The 24224-nt window shown below is 45.0% G+C and overlaps 2 protein-coding genes and 1 long non-coding RNA gene across 6 annotated transcripts in view; 1 reads left to right on the forward strand and 2 right to left on the reverse strand.

Moving 5' to 3' along the window:
* KLHL18 (kelch like family member 18) overlaps window positions 1-2430 on the reverse strand; it is a 56526-nt gene extending 54096 nt beyond the window's left edge. Inside the window, exon 1 of one of the 3 annotated variants that reach the window (XM_086698373.1) lies at window positions 1945-2430. In XM_086698373.1, the coding sequence (XP_086554499.1) occupies window positions 1945-2073 (129 nt within the window). In that variant the 5' untranslated portion in view covers window positions 2074-2430. The remainder of the gene's footprint in view (window positions 1-1944) is intronic. The other 2 variants (XM_025916274.2, XM_086698374.1) reach the window with 2 other exon arrangements.
* Window positions 2431-2545: 115 nt separating this feature from the next.
* Window positions 2546-24189, forward strand: LOC147583619 (kinesin-like protein KIF9). 2 transcript variants are annotated; one of them, XM_086698377.1, is made up of 9 exons: window positions 2557-2972; window positions 7152-7249; window positions 9019-9184; window positions 10954-11060; window positions 13880-14104; window positions 20982-21065; window positions 21194-21286; window positions 22058-22205; window positions 23276-24189. In XM_086698377.1, exons 1-9 carry the CDS (start codon window positions 2894-2896, stop codon window positions 23356-23358), a joined length of 1083 nt encoding a protein of 360 aa, XP_086554503.1. In that variant the 5' UTR covers window positions 2557-2893; the 3' UTR covers window positions 23359-24189. The 2 variants fall into 2 exon arrangements, with proteins under 2 accessions (XP_086554504.1, XP_086554503.1); XM_086698378.1 differs by lacking the exons at window positions 10954-11060; window positions 13880-14104; window positions 20982-21065; ... (1 more) ...; window positions 22058-22205; window positions 23276-24189 and having other exon boundaries at window positions 2546-2972; window positions 9019-9300.
* LOC147583620 (uncharacterized) overlaps window positions 22837-24224 on the reverse strand; it is an 83141-nt gene continuing 81753 nt past the window's right edge. The window contains exon 6 of the long non-coding RNA XR_015248408.1: window positions 22837-22961. This is a non-coding gene — a long non-coding RNA (uncharacterized LOC147583620). The remainder of the gene's footprint in view (window positions 22962-24224) is intronic.

Raw genomic sequence — 24224 nt, forward strand, 5'->3', positions numbered from 1 at the left:
GAGTTAGAAAACCAATGAAGCAAACACTCTCTAGGTCCTGTTCAGTTCTACTCTGTGCCTTTATACTTTATCCTTATGTGCCGGATGCTCGAAACTAACACAGCAATTTAGACTGACACTCTGGGTTGGAACTACCTCTGGTAATTATCTTGTCTCTTTGAATGAATAAATAGCATTTTAATGGAAAAAAATCATACGAGCATTGTTATGCCAAAGGCTTGTTATATTCTGTGTTTGCATTACATGCAGAGGCAAACTGCACTGCTTTATTTTATGTAGAAATATCTGTAATCATCCCCCTGTATCATACGCTTTTGCTTCTCTCTCACAGGCTTTCCATGGCTCACCCTTACAGCCTAAATCTTAATCCAAAAACCCTCCCCTATTACTGCTTTTTACCAGTCTCTACTCACCCGAAGTGTCACCGCCACAACCAGATCATTCTTGTACTTACAAACCTCTAGTAGCCGCGACATCTACATGTAACCGCCTCATTTATATTTACTTCCTCTGACTCCTTTAGTCCAGCTCATTTTTTTCAAACCCCTTGGTTCCCCACTAAAGATCCTTTTCCCTCTCAGGCCACCTCATGCCTCTCCTGGAAAATTGAGCCCCCTCAAGGGATTAAAACGTAGGCCAGGCCTCATGCAAAGAGCCCTACAAATTGTCTCATTTAATTCTCACACTAATAAGAAGGCATCCCTATTTTTACATTTGGAACACTGATGTTTAGAGACATTAAGTAACTTGCCCAAGGTTACGACTAGGATTCTAATCCAAATCCTTCTATCTCCACACTCTTAAATCTACTCTCATGTCTCCAGAGGTCTGACTCAAATATGGGAAGAAAAAAAGTTTCCTTAATTCTGCAGAAAATGAGAAGAGTAAAAGGAGCTCTGCATGTGTGTGTGTGTGTGTATATACACACACACACACATATATATATATACACACATATGTATGTGTATATAGGTATATATACATATGTAAATGTACACACACATATATATAGATACATATATACACACATATGTATATATACATATATGTATACACACACACACACACACACACACACACACACACACACACACACGTTTTAGCGTGGTCTTCCACAGATGCTCAGAGCCTCAAGTCAAAGCCCAACAGGGAACACAGTTCACAGCAGTCACTCTCCACCTGGAGGGCTCCTGAGGGCTCAGGAATCTGGCCAAGGAGCAGCCCAGCATGCCTCCCCAGCAGGAATGGATGCAAAGCACAGGAGGAAGGCTGGCTCTTGCGCCCAGAATACCGGTAGGAAACAGGTGGTTAAGAGATCCCTCTCCCCACGCAGACCCAGTCCATCCTCAGAGACCCTTGTGGAGGTGGTAGTGGTGGTGTGCCTTCCAGTATGGGGTGGGGGGCAGAGTAGATGCCCACCTCAAAAGATGTCCAGATATGATTTTAAAAGCTCTTAGGAAACAAGGTAGTAATCTAACGACCAAGGGCAAGCAATGACTCCTAAGGTGTAGCCTGCGGCTCTAAGACAGCACAGCTAACTTCGAGGGGCACAAAGAAATGTCTATGGTGACAAGAGAAGGTGCTTCACTGGTGCCCATCAGAATGTGGAGGCGGCCACCGCCCCCTCCTCCAAAGAGGGGCTGCAAGTCCATTTTCTCCTGTCTGACAGAAAAGGGAGGCGGCACCCCAATGTCTCCCACGCCGAGGGCCTCAGTCGCGCACCTCTCAGCCTTTCCTTCCAAGGGCTAAGAGGCTGTTCCTGTCCGTCTCCCCACTCAGCCCCAATCCCCTCTCCCACTCGGCACCTCTCTCTCCCCTACTCGGTCTCCAACCTCCTTGCCCCACCGCTCTGCCCGCTAGACCTCTCTTCCCCTACCCCCCGCCCTTCTTTCCTCCCCACTTGGTTCCTTATCCCTCAGCCTCGCGCTGCCCAGCCCTCGGTACCTTGAGCGTCACGTCGCACAGCTTGCCTTGCCGCCGGATCTCCTCCATGACGCCGTAGCCGCGACTAGGCAACTCGGACACGGAGAAGTGCACCAGGTCCTCCAGCTCCTCCGCGCCGTCCTCCACCATCTTCCCCGGCCGCCGCGACTGCGCAGGCCTGGGCGGCCGGCTAGAAACCAAACGGGGCGGGGCGGACTGCCGCCGCGAGCACACGGCTAGAAGCAGACGGACCTGCACGGCCGCCGTAGTCTCGGCTGCTCTGCGCCGGAAGCGCCGCTGCCCCGCTTCCTGGTGCGAGCGCAGCCTTCTTTCCCTCGCTTTCCCGACCGTGCTGTCGCGCCTGCCGTTGCCGCAGTCTTTCTGGATTAACCGGTCCCATCTCCCGCCTTTCCGATCCGGCCCTGACCTTACTCGTGTCTCCACCCAGGGCCGCGGACTTCACTTCCGCCACTACCCGACACTTCCGGAATCTGCGGAAACGGTCCGTTGCCATGGCGGCTATGTACACAGTTCTGCAGCCGCGAATGCAGTGCTGCGGTCGCTGCTCCTGCAGCGGTCGCGCGGCGGGAGGGCCTCTGCCTCGGGAGCGGTGAGCAGCGACCACGCGCCGCACGGATGGGGAGAAGGGTGGCCCGAGAGGGGGTATACGCCCAGGCGGTGGGCAGCGGCTGGGATCCGAACACTGCCCTACCCGGGAATCCCCCAGCTTGGCTCGCTGATTTGTGAAACCCGAGCGGAGGAGAGGGCGCGGCATCGTGGGGGCTCTTTCAGGCTGGGTGCAGTTTAGGGTCTTCGGATCTAACGTTCCCTGGCCCCACGAGACCTCTGCGTCTCTGCCGAGGTTGAGAGGGCGTGAGGTGGGGGACCAGAGGTCTGCTGGACCCTTTCATACGCGGCAGTTTTCGAACTGGAGGGGGCTTCGGGATCGCTAGGTAGAGCCCTTCGCTTTATGGATGAGGAAGCCGCTCCAAAGAGGGACAAGAATGGTCCCAAGTTCCACTGCCTCCCACACTCCACACAGGGGTCCGGTATGTTGGGTGAGGAAAAAGGAGAAGACCAGGTCTGTCGGGAATCGAGCCTTTGGTTTAGCCTAGGGCCGGGTGCGTTTGGACCCTGTTGTTTCGGGGTTCAGGTGCTGCTGCCGCTTTAAAACGATGAGGGTTCCATATGAGAGCGTCTGGTCTGGGCAGGAGCGCTGGAAGGTAGGGATTCACCTGGTGCCGACGCTTCCTCTTCTTTAATCCAGCTTTCAGAAACGCTTGGTAGCAAATTCTGTTCATTCCCACCACTAAAACGAATAAGGAAACCACGAACCTTCAGGGAGATCTGCTGGTGGCCACTCCGAGATTCATTTATTTACACCAGAAATATCTAAGGGTGGTGCCCATGAGAGAGAAGCATTCCCCATAAGATCCTGAGGGAGGAAACCCCTGCTAAAAGAGAGGGCATGGTGAGGGGCTGAATATGGCTTGTTGTAAGTGGTGCCTGGAAGCTAAGCCCTTCTGGAAGGGCTGTGGGCTCAGGGGTTGGATGTGGTGTGGGAGGGAAGTGACATATGCCCCTTGGGACTCTCTCAGTAGTGACCGAAGATGGACCCACATGTGGAGATTCAGCCAGCCACCCTCTGACTTCCAGCCATGACCATCACTACCAACCACCATTTCTTGAGTACCTGTTCTGTGCTGGGCACTGTTCTGGACATTGAGGGGGGATTCAAAAGAGAGAAAGCACAGTTCTGTCCCACAAGCAACTTGTAATTTAATTTGGGAGCGGAAACCCACTCAAATGATGCGGCGTAAGAATGGTAACAAGCGTTATTTCAGTAAGTGCAAGATGGCATGGGGTCTCTGAATGTCTGGGTGTTGAGGGGCTGCTGAGTAGGAGCCTTATAGGAGGAGTTAAGTTAATAGAAAAAGCTTGCAGAGCGCCTGGCTGGCTCAGTGGGTAGAACATGCAGCTCTTGATCTTGGGGTTGTGAGTTCGAGCCCCACATTGGGTACAGAGAGTACTTTAAAATTAAAAAAAAAAATCTTAGAGAAAGCTTGTCTTAGGTGGGTATGACTCCTGGCATTCTTGAAGCTATGGATGTGAGCACGGGGAGGGTCTGGGGAGGATAGGGGAGCTGCATGTGCATGTGCATGTTGGCAAATTACAGGCCCCACTCTGAGGGGAGGGCGATGCTCAGGTTGTCCGTGCTGTTCCTGTGCTTGGTGGGTGGAGGCTTCCAGGAGGGAGGCCTGGGCACCTGCCACCTAGGTTGGTTCCTTTCAGAGGGCACCCTGGCCAGGAGGCTGGGTCCTCAGACCCAGAGCTATTGACCTTCAAGCTATTTGTGGCTCTTTATAGCTCGACCTCAATGTTGTAGACAAAAATTTTAGGACTGAAATTGGATAAGCCATCATCCTTGATCACCTGAATACTTTTCAGCTTCGTTTTCTAAAAATTGAAAGGTCTGAGTGGTCCCATAGTGGCTGGGAAAAGACTTCCATGAACTAATTACTTGAGGAATGTAGCAAGCGGACACACGGTTCTACAGTTGGCAGATGTGAAAGTGTCATGTTTGCTTATTTGATTTTACATCTGAAGGGCTTGTAACAGGGGTTAGAGTTTCGTTTGTCTACATCATTGAAACTGTAGACTGAAAGGGCAGGACCTGTCTCTATTTAATTTACTTCTATAGAGATATTTCACGCCACTGATGATAGTTAATATAATTGTAATAGGAAATCTACCGGTCATTGCAAGTTGTGTCTAGAAATATGTTTAATATCCTCAAAATCTATCAGGTAACATTCAGTGAGCCTGTTTTAGATAATATAGGGAAAATGTTAATATTCTTTATTTAATGTGCTTTAATTTTTTTTTTTTAATATTTATTTATTGAGAGAATGAGAGACAGAGCATGAGCAGGGGACGGGGAGAGAGAGAGGGAGACAGAGAATCCAATGCAAGCTCCAGGCTCCAGCTGTCAGCTCAGAGCCCAATGCGGGGCTCAAACCCACGAACCATGAGATCATGACCTGAGCTGAAGTTGGCCGCTTAACTGACTGAGCCACCCAGATGCCCCTTAAAGTGCTTTTTTTTTAAAAAGTGAAATAATTAACTGTATTTCAGAGAAGAAATCCCTGTCATGCATGATTTTTTTCTTTACAGTACAGGTCTTAACATTTCGTTTTTTAAAAATATTAAGCATCATAGCAGTTTATTAGAGTGCTTTGCAATAGTTCAAGCAAGCTATTTTTCCTTAATAGCTGTGTTATTGCTCTTTTCCAATTTGAATATGAAATTGAATCAGCTCCCTATTTCTCATGTTTCCCTAACTCTTCCTAAATTCAACAAATTCCTTTGCTGGTTGTTGTTGTTGTTGTTGTTGTTTACAAAAGCATACAGGTGATTTCTTTGGCCTTAACTCCTCTTTCCTGCCCTATGAAGATGCAAGTTATTTTAGCACCAAATGCCTCATCTCTTATTGAACTGGTTCAACCCCAATAGGAAGGTCAGAAGAGAAGTGTACCAAGCAGCATACATCCTGACCCTCAGGCCTTGTCCCTATTCCAAATGTGTTTGGTACATTTGGAACATTAACGCTAAATGAGTTTTTAACATTCTTTCTGTATATTCATAGTTCCGTAAAAGTGAAATTATTGAAATGTGAGAGCCCAATGTTCAGACTGCATGACCATAGACCACTTGATGATACTGTTCACATCATTTGAAAAAGAAGGAAAGAAAAAATATTAGGTTGATATTAGGAAAACGTTTATGTAAAATTAGAAATGTTTCCCCTTTGAACAAATTAAAATTGTATTATGTTAATTTCTCTAATAGTTTCAAATAACGAAGTTTAGTATATTTTCATAGACTTTCATCTTGTTTAGTGGTATTACTTAACTAGGTTAAATGTATTGATGATGATTACAGGTTGATTTTTCCTTAGCTTTCCTTAGAGCTTTTGACATTTTCTCTCAATATTTAATCCTTTGTCATCAGGGTATAAGAGGCACCTAAAGAACTAAGTTTTGTTTTTTATTTTTATTTTTTGAAGAACTAAGTTTTAAGTTCCCCTTTAAAGCAATAAAAATAGCACAATTGTTACTTCTGTTTAATAACCCTCTTTGCTTTTCCACTCTATGTCAATGTTGGAACCAAAATTTACTGTCTGATTAGTATTAAATATTTTTACACAGGCACTCTCAGGAAAGGGCCTAGTGTGATTTCACCAATGAGACTAATAGCCAATAAAATACGAGATTTCTTGGTTATCATTTGATTGTGCAATCAATTTTTTTAAATTTTAATAAAATACTTCAGTTGGACAGGATCTTAGAAATTAATTAACTCTCCCCTCAGTGCAACGGTCCCTTTGGTAGCATCTCTGCTAGCTGGCATCTTGACCTTGCTTGAGTCTTTTCCATTATAGGACAGCTCTACATAGTAGGAAGGTCATTTACCTAAATCTCCCTCCCTAAACACATACATCTATATGCTTACATCCTATTCCATGAAGCCACACCAAGCATTTATTTTGACATTTTGTTATACACGGTAATTATTTGTGGTAGTATAAATAAAGGAATACAGATTAAGTGGATCTACCTGAAAGAAAATGATGAAACTCTAGTTAGGTTGACGAGAAGACGAGGAGGTAGAGGGCTGTTTGATTTTTTTTCAATGGACTGTCAGAAAAGAAAGAGTATCTGATCGTGGACTAGATTAAATACACTTCTAGAGAATCATTTTCTGATCTAAGCTGGTCAAACGGAGGTAAAGGAGGGGCTGCTGCATCTGAAATAACATATGTTCGTGAAGACAAGAAAATTAAGTTTAAATGCATTTCATAGTAAGTATTTTAGATGAAAGCATAATGAATGAGGCAAAGCATAAGCGGACATTTTTAGGTACAGACCATTTTTAGGAAACACGTCTAAGATTAGGCCACTAAAGGGAGCGTTCTTGCTTCGTGTTTCTGTCTCTTAGGGGGCCATGGTGGAAAATGGTGAGGCAGCCTGTAAAGTAGGAAGCGCCTGTACTTGTTGAACAGCAGGTCCCGTGGGTAGAGCACTGACACTCGAAGGGGTGAGAAGGAAGACTGGGTCCCTTTGGGACAGAAGAACACAGACCGAGTGTCAGTCACTCCATTCTGATCTTCTTACTGCGTTGCCACTTGATGATAACTACTGAAAGCTGCACTGTTTTCTTCTTTTTAGCTAGAATGGGTACTAGGAAAAAAGTTCATACCTTTGTCCGTGTCAAACCCACCGATGACTTTGCTCACGAAATGATCAAATACGGAGATGACAACAAAGTAAGTGGGATGTGCTTGCTTTCACCAGCTTGGTCCTCTCTGTCCCACCTTGCTGCGGTGGGACCCTGTTTCCAAACAGCCTTTAAGGACCAAGACAGAATTGATAAAAGTTCAGATGGAGTCCAGACTTCCAACAAGTCCAAACCACTCCCCTTGAGTCACTTTTGATAAGGAAACTCCCGAAGCTCCCACTTGTTTTTGTTTTAATTTTTTTTAATGTTTATTTTTTTTGAGAGAGAGATTGAGACAGAACGTGAGCAGGGGAGGAGCAGAGAGAGAGGGAGACACAGAATCCGAAGCAGGCTCCAGGCTCCGAGCTGTCAGCACAGAGCCCGACGTGAGGCTCGAACTCACGAACCGTGAGATCGTGACCTGAGCCGAAGTCAGGCACTTGACCGACTGAGCCACCCAGGTGCCCCGAAGCTCCCACTTTTAATTGTATTTGTGGTTAATAAGTTTGCCTTCATCCTTGTGTCTGACACAGAAAAGCTGACATTTGGCCACACTCATAAAACTCTGTGGGGATCAGATCTGCTGTTACGTGATCCCTCAGGGAGGGGGTCAAGTAAGATGTCTTAAGTTGATAACTGTTCAACTTACCAAACCAGTGGGAGAAACTCTTTTCGAAAGAACTGGAAAGATGTATCCATCCCTGTGTCCCGACCACTGTCCTGACAACCTTTCTGAAGCCCATGACAGGCTTAGGACAGGTTGAGAGAGTTCTGTGTTTTCATTGAGCAAACATCTGTGAACCTACATGGGCAGCATGAAGACATTCTTTAAGGGAAGAATCCGAGAGCAAACTGCCCAAGCTTTGAAAGTCTTGACAGTCAGAGAGAAGCTCATGTGCAGCAAATCCTGCAGGACATGGTCTCAGTGAGCACAGAAACACAGAGCATTTCATGTGTGAATGGACAAAGCCCCTCCTCTTGCTTGATCTTACTTGTTTTGCATGTGGCTGTGTGTTGGCTCCTGGATTAGGGCAGCCAGTGTAAAATTCCAACAAGAGTCTCTTTACATCAGAAGGCCCCACGGTGAAGATTGGAATCTCCCCTTGACCTAACCCAATATGTTCCTAAACCAGCTGTTGCCTTAGTGGCTTGCTATGAAGAGATCTAAAAGTCTAAAAATGTTTTTAGGAATCTTTGCATCTAAAAAAAAAAAAAAAAATGAAATCTTTGCACCTGAAGATATGCTAATTACAAGTGGTAGACACCCTTGATTTGCTATAATACCAGTGAGGAACTGTCTGAGAAGCCAAGAGCCATTTCTGTGGTTATTAATTCATCATTCCTCACAATGCTCCGTAGCATGTAAAAGATGTGGCTCGAGCCCAGGCCTCTGTCACCAAGCCCAGTCTTCTCTCTGGCCTAAGTCAAGGCCTCCCTGTGCTTATTAAATGTGTCTAAAGCTTGTTTAATAAAAAACATGATAAATGTGCTTGACCTCGTATCATAGATGCGGGAATCAAGACAAACAGCACCCTGTAACCTAGGGTGACAAGGCCTGAAACCAGTAAGTGCTCCAGTCTCCTGATCCTTCCACCGTAAAGGTGGTGTGGCCTCCCTTCTCCTCTCCCATCCCAAAGAAATCATCTGAATATCAGCCCATGTGTGAGAATCCCTGTTCTTCCTAAAGTTTGCTTCCTTTTATTTTCTCCAGGTCAGGCCTCAGCTATCAGTGAGTTTTTCATACCAGTTTCCTAATACCTAACTAGCTGGCTAACTCTCTCTCTCTCTCTCTCTCGTGCTCTCTCTCTCTTTTTCTAGAGCATTGATATTCACTTAAAAAAAGATACTCGGAGAGGGGTTGTCAATAACCAGCAGACAGACTGGTCGTTCAAGCTGGATGGAGTTCTCCACAATGCCTCCCAGGACTTGGTTTATGAGACGGTCGCAAAGGACGTGGTTGCTCAGGCTCTCGACGGATACAATGGTAATTTAGTTAATTGACTGTTATTAATTGACTGTAAGAACCTGCAGAACCCTTCCTGGAGGAAGAGGTGCAAGTATTTTATGGTGAATAAAATAAAATATAACCTCTTGTGCTAACTTTTGTTTATGTGTCTATCTCATATTCTTATAGTAGAAAACTTATTATTTGCTTGGTGGTATTGTGGGCATGACTTGATCCAAACTCCTGGGGTCCTATTTTCCTGGGAAGACTAAGTGACTGTGGCTCTCTATAGGTCATGGGGATTGAACTATTATCCTGTTTCAAATCTCTCAAATACTAGTTTGAAGATAATGGCCTTATGAATTTGTTGGAGTCCAAATACTTCTCTCTTGACTACCTGCCAGGAGTTATTTCCATTCATTTTACCAGCAAAATAAATCTACTCTTCCTATTTTAGCATAGAGTTATTTACATATAGCATGAAAAAATGGAGTAGAGTTTGATTTTCTTAACAAATGGAAAGCAGCTTTATTGGGAGATTTTTATAAACTAGTGTGGTCTAAGATTGCTTTAAAATCTTAAGATTTGAAAATCTGTAGAAAGAATCTATCACAGTTTGTAAACTTTGCCCATGTGACTAGAATGTCCCCTGTCTGCAAGTTTTAGGTCTTCTGTTTAAAAGTCTCTTTTAAAGTCTGTTTAGTGTTGATAACTAAACATTGTAATGTATCCCACTTGTGAAACATAGACGTGGTCCTTATTAATCCTGAGGGGATATGGCCCTGAGGAGGTAGAGACAGAGGAACCAAGAAGGCCAAGGAAGTTAAGAGTCTTGGGCCCTGGCTGCTATAGAATTACAAGTGGGCTCTGAGTCCCAGCTGAAGTGACTCCTTCCTGCACATCTGTGCTAGTAGGCACTGTTTCTGACCTCAGCTCACATGCTGAGTTTGAGCCCCGTGTGCAAAACCTACCAATCCCAGGAACTAGAGCATTGGTGTGGTGACGGCAAATGCTGATTTCCATGGCCCAGTGTTGTCCGGAAGCGGCATTTGGGATGGGGTCTGGCTCAGGTTGGCCAAGCCAGGAGAAAGAGCAGATGGGAACCGGAGTCCAGGGTGACAGTGTGGTTCGTGTCCCAGAGCCTGGTGGTGACAGTAGACCTAAGAGATGTGAGAGGTGCAAGTGGAAGTCTTTCCAGAGAGGGCTGTGGGACCAGATCAGGACCTGTCATGGTCTGTGTTTGGAAGTGGCTTGGGGCCAACTAGTAGCCCTGTTTGATCCTGTGGGAACTTGCAGTCTACAAAGAATCCTCACCATCAACAGGAAATTCTCTTCCCACTCCCATCTCTTCCTGGGGATTTTGAAAGCTCTCCTTGTCTCCTGCCTGGCCAGCCCCTGGGAGGCCTACCCCGAGACTCTTGACAGTTCATGGCCTTGCTAAAGAAGGGCTGGAGTTCAATGTTCTATCTCCCTCCCCACCTGTCTAGAAAAATTCCCAGTTCCTCTGTTCCCTGGGATTCCCCACTCTGCTCAGCAGCCCTAGGGTCTGATCTCTTGGCAGAGGGATCAGTAGAACACTACCTGGGCCACACATTCAGAGCTGCAGTCTGTGTTTTGACCATTTATGTCCTGTTTCCTTGCCCACTCACCCTGCCCCCCAAGGCAGGAATCCCTCCTGTCCTGGCTGCTCCTGATGGCCACCTTCGCGCCAGGGTCCAGGCTGGCACCAGGCATGCTGGGGGATAGGAGAGCTATCCTTGGAGCTATTTTCCTGGACATCACCAAGACATGCTTCCAAATGTTTGCAGGTACCATCATGTGTTATGGGCAGACGGGAGCCGGCAAGACATATACCATGACAGGGACAACTGAGAATTACAAGCACCGGGGGATCCTTCCTCGTGCCCTACAGCAGGTAGAGAGTGGGCCCACAGGCAGGGTACCACACAGGTCCCCTTTCTACCACACCTGCTGCTAACCCGAGGCCTGCTACTAGAGACAGGATACACATGGTGGCAGGTGGGGGGTGGGGGGCAGGGTGGTGCAGAGGCCTCAGGAAACTAGGAAACTGGGACTTCAAGTTTCAGGGTCTGACCCAAGCCCATGAGGAACCTATTTCCTCATTGCAAAAGAGGGAGTTGGACGTGCCAACCAACTTCTTGCTGCTGTGATGGTCTGTGAACCTGTAATTGAGGATTTGGAAGTCCTAATCATGTTCCTGCCTCATTTTAATGAGGGGGATATGGCCTCTTGCAAAGCTTCCTCCCTGGCCTGCTCTGGCTTCTTCCACTGCCACAGCCCCAGAAAGAACAAAGGGAAGAAGCGGGGCCCAACATGAACTTTCAGGATCGAGTGAGTCCTGGGGGTCTGGGAAGTATGACTGAAGACAGTACACAAGGGCCTTCCTTTGGAGTTCTGTGAGGACCTTCTGTTGGAAGGTAGGAGGCAAAGGGCCTTTCCCCAAAAGCATCTTGAGGTTTTATAGCCCTGTCCTATAAAAAACATAGATGACCGTCTAGTGTATAAAGCATCCATGCTCTAATTTATGAAGCAGTAGCCTTCACATCCCACTGTCCAAGCTTTAGTATCTCGGTATCTTAGACTTCAGTAGTCGAGCCCAGCACTGCCTAGTAGAGACACGGTGTAAGTCACACATGCAATTTTGAGTTTTCTAGTAACCACAGTTTAAAAAGTAAAACAGGAAGGGGCGCCGGGGTGACTCGGTTGGATGCCCGACTTTGGCTCAGGTCATGATCTCACAGTTTGTGAGTTCAGGCCCCACATCAGGCTGTGTGCTGACAGCTCAGAGCCTGGAGCCTGCTTCGGATTCTGTCTCTCCCTCTCTCTCTGCCCCTCCCCGGCTCACACTCTGTCTCTCTTTCTCTCTCTCAAAAATAAGTAAACATTAAAAAAAAATTTTTTTTAAGTAAAACAGGTGAAATTGATTTTTTTTTATTTTTTTTTTTAATTTTTATTTTTTCAACGTTTTTTATTTATTTTTGGGACAGAGAGAGACAGAGCATGAACGAGGGAGGGGCAGAGAGAGAGGGAGACACAGAATCGGAAACAGGCTCCAGGCTCTGAGCCATCAGCCCAGAGCCCGACACGGGGCTCGAACTCACGGACCGCGAGATCGTGACCTGGCTGAAGTCGGGCGCTTAACCGACTGCGCCACCCAGGCGCCCCCAGGTGAAATTGATTTTAATAATATATTTTATGTAACTGAGTATATCCAAAATATAATTTCCACATATAATCAATATAAAAATTCTTGAAATATTTTACATTATTTTTCTCACACTAAGTCTATGCAGTGTGTATTTTACACTTATGGTCCATTTCAATTTAGACACTAAGTACTTACCAGGAATACTCAATCTGCATTTAGATTTCATAAAATTTACAGTTGAAAAAGTAGATTTATAAACTCAAGTTGTTCCCAACATTCTGAAAAGTTTACCAGTAACTGAACTTAGTGGCCATTTTTTAAAGTTTATTTATTTATTTTGAGAGAGAGAGAGAGAGAGAGAGAGAGAGTGTGCGCGCGCGCGCACGCATGCGCATACACATGCTGGGGGAAGGGCAGAGGGAGAGGGAGAGAGAGAATCCCAAAAAGGCTCCTTGCTGTCAGCTCAGAGCCTGACGTGGGACTCAATCCCACAACCGTGAGATCATGACCTGAGCCAAAATCGAGAGTCAGATGTTCAACTGACTGAGCCACCCAGGTGCCCCTTTAGCAGCTAGTTTTAACTTTCAATTCAAATTAATTATGATCAGGTAAAATTTAAAATCCCATTCCTTATTTGCATCAGCCACATTTCAGGTGTTCAGCAGCCACCTGTGGCTAGTGTCTACCGTGTTGGATAGCACTACCCTCGACTGTTAGAGCAAGGTGGGGGCCTCAGGGATCATCCAGCCCAACCCCTCCCTTCATGTGGCAACTAAGAAAGTTAAGGTCCAGAGAGGGGAAAAGACCAGTCCAAAGTCACCACCTGCTCAGAAGTACCAGGAAGGGTATTTGGAAGTTATTAGTTGGGAAGGCTGAGTTTTGGCTTGGCTTCTTCTCTTACTAGCTGAGGCCACAGACAAATAATTTCATTGCATGGGCCTTTCCCCAGATGGGCATTGCCCCTATCCTTCTTCAATCACAGGGGAGTTGTAAGAATAGGATTAAATAATGGATGTGTAAGAGGCTTATATATGGTGAGACTCCATAAAATGAGGGATCTTCACTCCAGAGTCCTTTCCATTCATCATGGCTGTACAATCTGTTAAGTCAGTCTTCAAAATTCTACAAGATGTGGGGCACCTGGGTGGCTCAGTCAGTTAAACGTCCGACTTCAGCTCAGGTCATGATCTCACGGTTTGTGGGTTCGAGCCCCGTGTCGGCTCTGTACTGACAACTCAGAGCCTGGAGCCTTCTTCAGATTCTGTATCTCCCTCTCTCTGTCTGCTCCTCCCCTGCTCACACTCTGTCTCTCTCTCAAAAATAAATAAAAACATTAAAAAAAAAAAAACTCTACAAGATGATAATAAGTGCCACTCAATGAACTATTAATAGTAATTGTTGATGATGATGACCATTATGCCAGCTAGACTTTGTAAATTCTTTTAGGACAGATTTTTTTTTTTAATTGTACTTCTTGATGTTTCCTGCTGAGGTAAGAACTCTCCTAACACTGGTTGGTCATTGGAGTTTTGCTCTTGGTGACTACTGTCCGATATTCCATGTAGGTTTTTAGGATGATTGAAGAACGCCCCACACATGCCATCACTGTGCGTGTTTCCTACCTGGAAATTTACAATGAGAGTCTGTTTGATCTCCTGTCCACTCTGCCCTATGTCGGACCATCAGTCACACCAATGACCATCGTGGAAAACCCTCAAGGGGTCTTCATTAAGGGCTTGTCAGTCCATCTTACAAGTCAGGAGGAGGATGCATTCAGCCTCCTTTTTGAGGTGAGATGACCAAGTCTAAGGATTCCTTCTGCCCGTCCTTCCTTCCTTCCTTCCTTCCTTCCTTCCTTCCTTCCTTCCTTCCTCTCTCCCTCCCTCCCTCCCTTTCTCCTTCCTTCTCTCTCTTCCTTTGTTCTTTTTTTTCTTTTCTCCCTCCCTCCTTAGTTTTTTTTACTTACTTTGATAACCAGAATAAATGTTAATATATGCTCATTTAGCAAGTTCAGATAGTAATGAAAAAATACAGGAACAAAAATTAACATAGTTGCAATTGTCTTTTTCAGTTAATGTGAAACATGGCATTTGTGGTATAGAAAAAAAAGAATTAACATTCTTAGTATATAAAAGCTCTTATAAATCTATAAATTCCTCAGCATATGTTATTCTTTTAAAAGTCATATAGGGGGCACCTGGGTGGCTCAGTCAGTTAAGCCTCTGACTCCGGCTCAGGTCATGAACTCACAGTTCGTGGGTTTGAGCCCCACGTTGGGCTCTTTGCTGACAGCTTACAGCCTGGAGCTGCTTTGGATTCTGTGTCTCCTTTTTCTGCCCCTCCCCCACTGTGTTCTGTCTCTGTCTCTCTCTCAAAAGTAAATAAACATTAAAAAAATTTTTTTTAAGTCATATACATTGGAACTCTTATACCTCACTGATGAAATATAAAATGGTGTGGCCATATTGGCAGTATCCTAAAAAGTTAATTAATTTTATCATAGAACTTAGCAAATATCCTAGGTATTTTTCCAAGAGAAATGAAAGCATATGTTCACACAAAGGCTTGTAGGCAAATATTATAGCAGAATTATTCAAAAGAGTCAGAGACTGGAAATAACCAAAATTCTATCACCTGGTGAATGGGTAAATAAAATGATGAAAAACTATTTAACAATAAAAGAAATGGAGTACTGATATATGCATGCTACAACATAGATGAATCTCAAAAAAATGCTAAGTAAAAGAAATACAGAAGATCACATCCTGTTTGGTTCCATTCATTTGAAATGTTCCCAGTAGCCACATCTTTAGAGATACAAGTAGATTAGCTGGGAGGAGGGGGTGGGAAATGGCTACAGATGAGCCCAGGGAACTTTTTGGGTGATGTAACATTTCTAAAACAGGATTGTGGTGATGGTTGCACAGCTCTAAATTTCCTTTAAAAAATCACAAACTGTATACTTAAAACAGAATTTTATGCCATGTAAGTTATATGTCAATAGAGGCACCTGTGTGACTTGATTAAGCCTCCGACTCTTGATTTCAACTCAGGTCACGATCTCACTGTTTGTGAGGTTGAGCCCCGCATAGGGTTCCACACTGACTGTGCAGAGCCTGCTTGGGATTCTCTGTCTCCCTCTCTCTCTGCCCCTCCCCTGATCCTCTGATCTCTCTGTGTGTGTCTCTCTCTCAAAATAAATAAACAAACAAACATGTTAAAAAATTATTAAATTATATGTCAATAAAAGTTTATTTAAAAAGTCACATAGGTGGAACGCTTGGGTGGCTCAGTTGGTTGAGTGGTTGAACAGCCAACTTCAGCTCAGGTCATGATCTCACAGTCGTGAGCTGGAGCCCCACATCAAACTCACTGCTGTCAATGCAGAGCCCGCTTCGGATCCTCTGTCCCCTCTCTCTCTGCCCTTCCCCCCTCCCCTCCCAGTCAAAAATGAATAAACATTTACATATTTTAAAAAAGGTCACATAGGAGTCCTCAGGGTGATTTAAACCTGGAGCCCTTGGATCTACAGGGAGGAAAGAGCATCCCAGGAGGCAGCAATAGAGCATTCTTAAAAAAAATTTTTATTACATTTCTTTATTTTTTGAGAGGCAGAGACGGAGTGTGAGTGGGAAGGGGCAGAGAGCAAGAGGGAGGCACAGAATCCAAAGCAGGCTCCAGGCTCTGAGCTGTCAGCGCAGAGTCGGATGCGGGGCTCAAACTCACGAACTGTGAGATCATGACCTGAGCCGAAGTCGGACGCTCAACTGACTGAGCCACCCAGGCGCCCCCAGCAATAGAGCATTCTCATTGTTGCTCCTGACATTTCACCATGACTAATGGTATTTGCTGTGGGGCTTTGGTGGCTTAAGGTTAAAGAATGTCCAAGTTTGGGAAGAGTTTTTACCATTAATAAGTATTCATTCATACCCTTAGTAGTAACCACTCTCCTGACTTGTAATCATTTCATTGGTCTTCTTTATAGCTTTACCACTTCTAGCATACCATGTATGTTTCCTCAAACAGCATAATTTAATTTTTTTGAAAACTTTTATATAAAAGGAATCACGTAGGACGAATTCTGATTACTTTTCCCTCTTATCTACTTTTTATGTGAAATTCATCTATGTTCTTGCTATATATTTTTCATTGTCATCACTGTATTACATTGGGTGTTAGGTGAATATACTACAAGTTAGTTATCCACTCTGTTTCTTTCCTTTTCTCTTTTTTTTCTTTTTCTTTTTTTTTCTTTTAGAGAGAGTGAGTGTGCTCATGAGCAAGGGCGGGGGTAGGGGGAGAAAGAGAGAAAATCTTAAGCAGGTTCAATGCTCAATGCAGAGCCCAACACAGGGCTTGATCCCACGACCCTGGAATCATGACCTGAGCTGAAATCGAGTCAGATGCTGAGCCGACTGAGCCGCCTCGGTGCCCCTATCCACTCTACTTCTGATGGACATGTAGGTTTTCCTAGTTTGAGGGATATTTCATACAATGCCACTGGGAACATTCTTGTATGTCTGCCTCGTGTACATAAGCATGAATTTTTCTAGGTAAAACCAAGGACTGCAGTTATGGGTCATTGAGTGTGTCTTAAACTTTCTTAGACAATGCCAACTCTTTCCCATAATGGTATACTCCCACAGTGGGTTAGACCTTAAGACCTTAAAATTTTGACCAATCTGGCTGGTGTGTGGTTTTTCCCACTGTGATCTTTGTTTTCTTATCCCTAATTACCAGTGAAGTGAAGGGCCTTTTCATATGTTTATTGACCGTTTGGATTTCCCTTCCCATATTTTTTATCTTCTTTATAGATGTCTTTTTTTTTCTTTGTCTTGTTTGCATGAATTCTTTATATACTCTGAAAACTAATCCTTTTTCAGTTATATGTATTGTGAATATGTTATATTTCCCATGGCTTGCTTTTTTTTTTCACTCTTTATGTGTTATTTGATGAGCAAAAATTCTTGATTTTAGGTTAATTGAATGTATGTAAATTTTTTGTTTTGACTTTTTGTGTAAAGAGCACATAAGAGGATTTTCTTTTAAAAATCCACAGGTAGGGGCGCCTGGGTGGTGCAGTCGGTTAAGCGTCCGACTTCAGCCAGGTCACGATCTCGCGCTCCGTGAGTCCGAGCCCCGCGTCAGGCTCTGGGCTGATGGCTCAGAGCCTGGAGCCTGTTTGCGATTCTGTGTCTCCCTCTCTCTCTGCCCCTCCCCCATTCATGCTCTGTCTCTCTCTGTCCCAAAAATAAATAAACGTTGAAAAAAAAAAATTAAAAAAAAAAAAATCCACAGGTAGAGGGCCACCTGGGTGGCTCAGTCAGTTGGGCATCTGACTTCAGCTCAGGTCATGATCTCACTTTTCGTGGGTTTGAGCCCCACGATGGGCTCTGTGCTGACAGCTCAGAGCCTGGAACCTGCTTCAGATTCTGTGTCTCCCTCCCTCTATCCCTCCCCTGCTCGTACTCTGCCTCTCTCTTAAAAATAAATAAAACATTAAAAATTTTTTATTTTTTTTAAGTTTATTTATTTATTTTGAGAGAGAGTGAGCAAGCAGGGGAGGAGCAAAGAGAGAGGGAGAGAGAGAATCCCAAGCAGGCTCTGTGCTGTCAGTGCAGAGCCTGATGTGGGGCTCGAACTCATGAACGGTGAGATCATGACCTGAGCCAAAGTCAGATGCTTAACCGACTGAGCCACCCAGGTGCCCACCCCCCCAATTTTTTTTTTAATCCACGTGTAGAATTCTCCAGTTAAGTCATCTGACCTTGGACTTTTATTTGTTGAGAGGTTTTTGATTACTGATTCATAAATTGGTCTGTTTAGGTTTTCCTTTTCATCATAATTCAGTCTTGGGAGTCTGACAGTCTTTATCTTTTAACTGAAGCATTTCATTGCATTTGCACTTAATGTAATTACTGATATATTGGGGTTTACATCTGTCATGTTATTATGTGCTATCTCGTTGTTCCATTTGTTCTACATTTATTTTTCTTACCCGTTTTGCCCCTAATTTAATTTAATTTCATTAATTTATTTTTTTTAATTTACATCCAAGTTAGTTAGCATCCAGTGCAATAATGATTTCAGGAGTAGAATCCAGTGATTCATCCCCTACATATAACACCCAGTGCTCATCCCAACAAGTGTCCTCCTTAATGCCCCTTACCCATGTTTTGCCCCTTTTTTATTGGATATTTTTTATTATACTTGTTTTCCCTTTTACTAATTTAGAAGTTGTATGTTCATTCATATTTATATTCTCTCACTCTCTCCGTTTACCCAGAAATAACAACTTGGCACATTTAGTTAATACATACACACCCGAGTGAGTGTATCTAACTAGTGAGATGTGAATAAGCTCTGTGGATTATCCAAAGTCAGCTTCTTGGTTTTGATATTGTGCTATAGTTTTGCAAGATATTATCTTAGGGAAAGACTGAGTGAAGAGTACAGGGGACCTCCCTGTACATTTCTTCAAAACTCCTGTGGATCAAAATAAAGTGTCATTTTATCATAATTTTTATTATATTTTACTATAACATTATCATTTTAATTGTGTTATAATTACGTTAAAATATTAAAAAATAGGGGTGCCTGGTGGCTTAGTCATTTAAGCGTCCGACTCTTGATTTCGGCTCAGGTCATGTATGATCTCACTGCTCATGAGTTCAAGCCCCATGTCAGGTTCTGCACCAACAGCTCAGAGACTGCTTGGGATTCTCTCTGTCTCTCCCTCTCTCTCTGCTCTTCCCCTGCTTGCTATCTCTCAAAATTAATAAATAAACATATATATATTTAAAAATAAAACCTCTGTGGTGCGCCTGGATGACTCAGTCGGTTGAATATCTGACTTCAGCTCAGGTTATGATCTAACACTTTGTGAGTTTGAGCCCTGCATTGGGCTCTGTGCTGATAGCTCAGAGCCTGGAGCCTGCTTCAGATTCTGTATCTCCCTCTCTCTCTGTCTCTCCCAGCTCATGCTCTGTCTCTCTCTCTCAAAAATAAATAAACATTTAAAAAAATTTTAATAAATAAAAAAATAAAACCTCTAAAAATCTAAAGTTCATGAAAACCTTTTACTTCCTCCTGCATTCTATAAGAACCTTAGGATTGCTACCTTGTCTTTTATGTTTTTGTTTTTTGACTCTGCAGGGGCATCATTATTAATGTTTTATATAGTACACATTCTTTTACATTTACCCTCATATTTACCACCCTCATTGCTTTTCCTTTCTTTTCTCCATCACCTTCTACTGGAGATTGTTTTCTTTCTTCTGTTGTATATCCTTTATAGTAAGCATGCTGGTGACAAAGAGTTTCTTGTTTTTTGAAATGTCCTTATTTTACCCTTAGTCTTGAGAGATATTTTTGCTGGGTATAAAATTCTATTTTCACATTTGTTTTGTTCTACCATATTTAAAAAAAATTTTTTTTAATGTTTATTTATTTTTGAGAGACAGAGAGACAGAGTGAGAGTGGGGGAGGGGCAGAGAGAGAGGGAGACACAGAATTTGAAGCAGGCTCCAGGCTCTGGGCTGTCCACACAAAGCCCGACATGGGGCTCAAACCCAAAAACTGTGAGATCATGACCTGAGCTGAAGTCGGACGCTTAACCAACTGAGCCTCCCAGGCGCCCCTGTTTTGTTCTACCATATTAAAGAGATCATTGCAAAGTTATGGTTTCCACCATTAGTAGTGAGAAGTCAATGTCAGTCTGTTCAATAGTCCTTTTTTCAACGTTTATTTATTTTTGGGACAGAGAGAGACAGAGCATGAACGGGGGAGGGGCAGAGAGAGAGGGAGACACAGAATCGGAAACAGGCTCCAGGCTCTGAGCCATCAGCCCAGAGCCCGACGCGGGGCTCGAACTCACGGACCGGGAGATCGTGACCTGGCTGAAGTCGGACGCTTAACCGACTGCGCCACCCAGGCGCCCCAGTTCAATAGTCCTTAAAAATATGTTAGTCTGTGCCTTCTGAGAAGCAGATGCCAAGATGGGATTAAATGTGCAAAAAAAATTTTTTTTAATGTTTTTAAATTTATTTTGAGAGAGAGACAGAGAGATTGAGCAGGGGAGGAGCAGACAGAGAGAGGGAGAGAGAGAATCCCAAGCAGGCTTCCCACTGTTACCGCACAGCCTGATGCAGGGCTCAAACTCACGAACCGTGAGATCATGACTAAAATCAAGAGTCAGACATTTAACTGACTGAGCCACCCAGGTGCCCTGGTACATGATCCTTTTAATGTGCCATTGAAGTCAGTTTGTTATGATTTTGGATTCTGCATTTCTCTATTATTAAAAAAATATTTGTCAACATTTTCCTGGCTATATAACATTCCATTGTACAGATAGACCTAATCATTGGGTATGTAGGTTAATTGTTAGTCAATATTCATGAATATTTTTAAGCCTTTTTCATTCTTATTGCTACTTGGCTTTTCAGAAAGCTCTACAAATTCACACATCCCTAGCAGAGGGTGAAAGTCTAGGTCTGGACTCCAATTGGTCTCCCATTCTACTAGTGTATAAATGAGATATCTCTGGAAGGTCTGATTGCAGTAACATGAAATCACTTGTATACCTGTCAGAATAGTTGAAAATAACCCAAATGCTTTATTGTTTTAATTCTTCAAAATGCTGTCTACTTTTCCTCTCCTCTTCAGGGAGAGACCAACAGGATTATAGCCTCCCACACAATGAATAAAAACTCATCCAGGTCGCACTGCATTTTCACCATCTATGTGGAGGTGGGTCTGAGCTCCTTGAATAGCCCAGTGATGGGGGGATGGGGGGGGCACAGCCCAGTCCCACTGGACCTGCTGCAGACTAGAAGCTTCTCCCTGTGACATCTAACCTCTGTTTGGATGTTTTGTAGGCTCATTCGAGGACCTTATCAGACGAAAAGTACATCACTTCCAAAATTAACTTGGTGGATCTAGCAGGCTCAGAAAGGCTGGGAAAGTCTGGGGTAAGTGGGAGCAGGACATCCCTTCTCAAGCCACAGCCCTGTTTCCTGCACAGTGCCTATGCACATGGGACGTCCCTCATGGGGCATTTGTGCGCCCAGCCCTGAGCTGGGCTCAGTGGAGCATGTGGGCATGACCCCATGGAGCTTTGAGGGATGGAATTAGTGGAGGGGAAACAGCTGCACCATAGTTGCATCCTACCTAAGAGGATTTTTGTAAATATTAAATGAGAGGACAGCCCCTAAATTCTTAGCCAGGTGCCTAGCCCCCCATAAGTACTCAGAAAATGCTTGGTGCTGGTAGTAACATTTCTCTGCATATGAGTAGGAGTGTCCACATGAGTCTTTCCATGAGTATTTCAGCTCAGCTATTCATGGGCTTGGCCATGAATTAGTATAAGTATTCACACAAGTATGCAGTGAGAATTCCTATGTGCATTCAGCTAAGTGTTTGTATGTGTATGATAGTCACAGGATGATTTGCCCAAGTGTCTGCACAAACATTCCTGTGCATATTCATATCGATGTGACTCTTACGTGAGAATTCATGTGAATATTCACAGAAGTATTCATATTCCCGTGAGCGTTCCCATGAATATTTGCATGAGCATTCCTGTGAGTATTAGTATTAGGCCGTGATGGAATACAATCCCATGATATTGAGAAAAGAGCTGGCTCTGGAAAGGAGGCTCCGGCCTGGCCACCCACCCACAGTGTTCCCAGTGAGGCAGCCTCCCCATTTGGTGTGAAGTGGAATTGACCTTTGGTTTGTAGTCTGAGGGCCGAGTCCTGAAGGAAGCCACCTACATCAACAAGTCGCTGTCATTCCTGGAGCAGGCCATCATTGCCCTCGGGGACCAGAAGCGGGAGCACATCCCCTTCCGGCAGTGCAAGCTTACCCACGCCCTCAAGGACTCATTAGGTAAGGGCAGGTGAGGGCGAGGTCCATGCACAGGGAGGAGGGCCAGGCCGGGTCTAGCTGCTGCTGGTGGTAATGGAATTGCTCCCTTCCGGCAGCTGGCACTTCCCTGCAACCTTTTCACTGTGATCCCAGACACAGCTGAAAAGGCAGAGTCATGCATGGTCCCCTCTTTCACCCACAGCATGCAGTGCTGCTCCCTCAGAAGCTTTGCTTAAACTTTGGCCTCTGTTGGGACTACCTTCTCACTTCCCCTCATCCCTAACCTGGCAGAATCCTTCACGGCCTTCAAGGTGACCAGGTGGAGGGTCTCTGTCATGCCTCCTTCTCTTCCCCCACAGCCTCCCTGACAGACGAACAGGGGTTGTGTTTGTCATATTTGTGTCGCCTCATGGCACGGTCTTGGGTGTCTGATTACTAGTTGAGAGCCACCAGTAGCAAAGCCCTGGCCCACAGCCCTCTCCCCTGCCCCGTGCCATCTCTCCTCTGCTGTTCCCCCAGCTCCTCTTTTAGGTACATCCAGTGGCCTCTCCCCTTCTCTGCCCTCCTCCAGTCTCACACATGCTTGGGCATGTCCCTCCTGACTCTGTCTGAGTCAGCTCAGGTGGCTGTAACAAAACGCCACAGTCTGGAGTGCTTGAACAATAGACATTTATTCCTCACAGCTCTGGAGGCTGGAAGTCCCAGATCGAGGTTCAGCATGGATGGTTCCTGGTGAGGGCTCTTTTTGGCTCATACACAGCTGCTTTCTTTCTGTGCCTTCACACGGCAAAGAGCAAGAAAGAAAAGAGAAAGGGACCAGAAAGAGAGACAGAGTTCTGGTCTTTCTCTTTCTCTCATATAAGGGCACTCATCCCATTATGGCGGCTCCGCACTCAGGACCTCCTCTAAACCTGATCACCTCCCCCAGGCCCCATCTCCAGATACCATCACACTTGGGGATAGGACTTCAACATAGGAATTTTGTCAGGACACAAACTCTCAACCCATAGCAGACCCCCACCAGCCTTAAAAGAATCTCTTGGCAGAATACCCACATGGTTCATGGCCCTTCTGTGTCCTGCTTTCTGCAGGGGGAAATTGCAATATGGTTCTCTTGACAAACATCTATGGAGAAGCCGCCCAGTTAGAAGAGACGGTACGTAAAGATAGCTGAGGCGGCCTGGTTGGAATCCCTTCTCGTGGGTTCCAGGGCTGGGTAAGGCTGGCTCCGGGCTGGCTAAGCTGGCGTACTGGGCCATAGATATTGTCAAGAGGGAAGAGATCCGGGGACCGAATCAACCAAAATTGTTGCGGGATCCAAATACCAAGTACCAAGGGGCAGAGGCTGTGTTGAGGAAGAGGCAAGGCAGGGAGCAGGTGCAGCGTGGGAGTCTATGTGAAGTGGGTTTTGTGGGGGCAAGGACCATGCTTCCCACGGTGCTGCTCCTGTGAATTGGGATCTAGGGCAGCTGATTTCTTGTTCTTCATAATTACACACTGAAAAATCTTAGAAGCACCACAGGGTTCCAGGCTGTGGTTATGAGGCTGGTGCAAACTGATGGGCATTGAGCACATACTGTGTGTGTGGGGGGGGGGGGGGCGGGGAAGAGCAGCTCGGTAGAGGTGACTTATACGTGGCCTCACGCCTCAGAGTTCCTTGCCATGGCCCTGAGTAATGTGAGAGGTCTGGACGAAAGAATCCTTCAGAGGAAAAGGTACTTTTCCTGAAAGTGGGGTGAGGAAGGTGGGCACCGAGCTGGCTGGGTTTAAAGGGTTGGTGGTACAGAAAGCAGAGAGGCGGGTTGCCTGGGTGGCTCAATTCGTTACGTGGCTGGCTCTTGGTTTTGGTTCAGGATTAGGCTCTCATGGCTTGTGGGTTCAAGTCCCACATCGGGCTCTGTGCTGACAGCACAGAGCCTGCTTGGGATTCTTTCTCTCCCTCTCTGCCCCTACGCATATGTGCACACTCTCTCTCACAATAAGTAAACATTTAAGAACAAAACAAATAAAATAAAAAGAAAGCAGAGATGCTTCTGGCAG

The sequence above is a fragment of the Puma concolor genome, chromosome A2 (genome assembly GCF_028749965.1).
Source record: "Puma concolor isolate L17-30 chromosome A2, mPumCon1.1.hap2, whole genome shotgun sequence".
Lineage (NCBI taxonomy): Eukaryota > Metazoa > Chordata > Mammalia > Carnivora > Felidae > Puma > Puma concolor.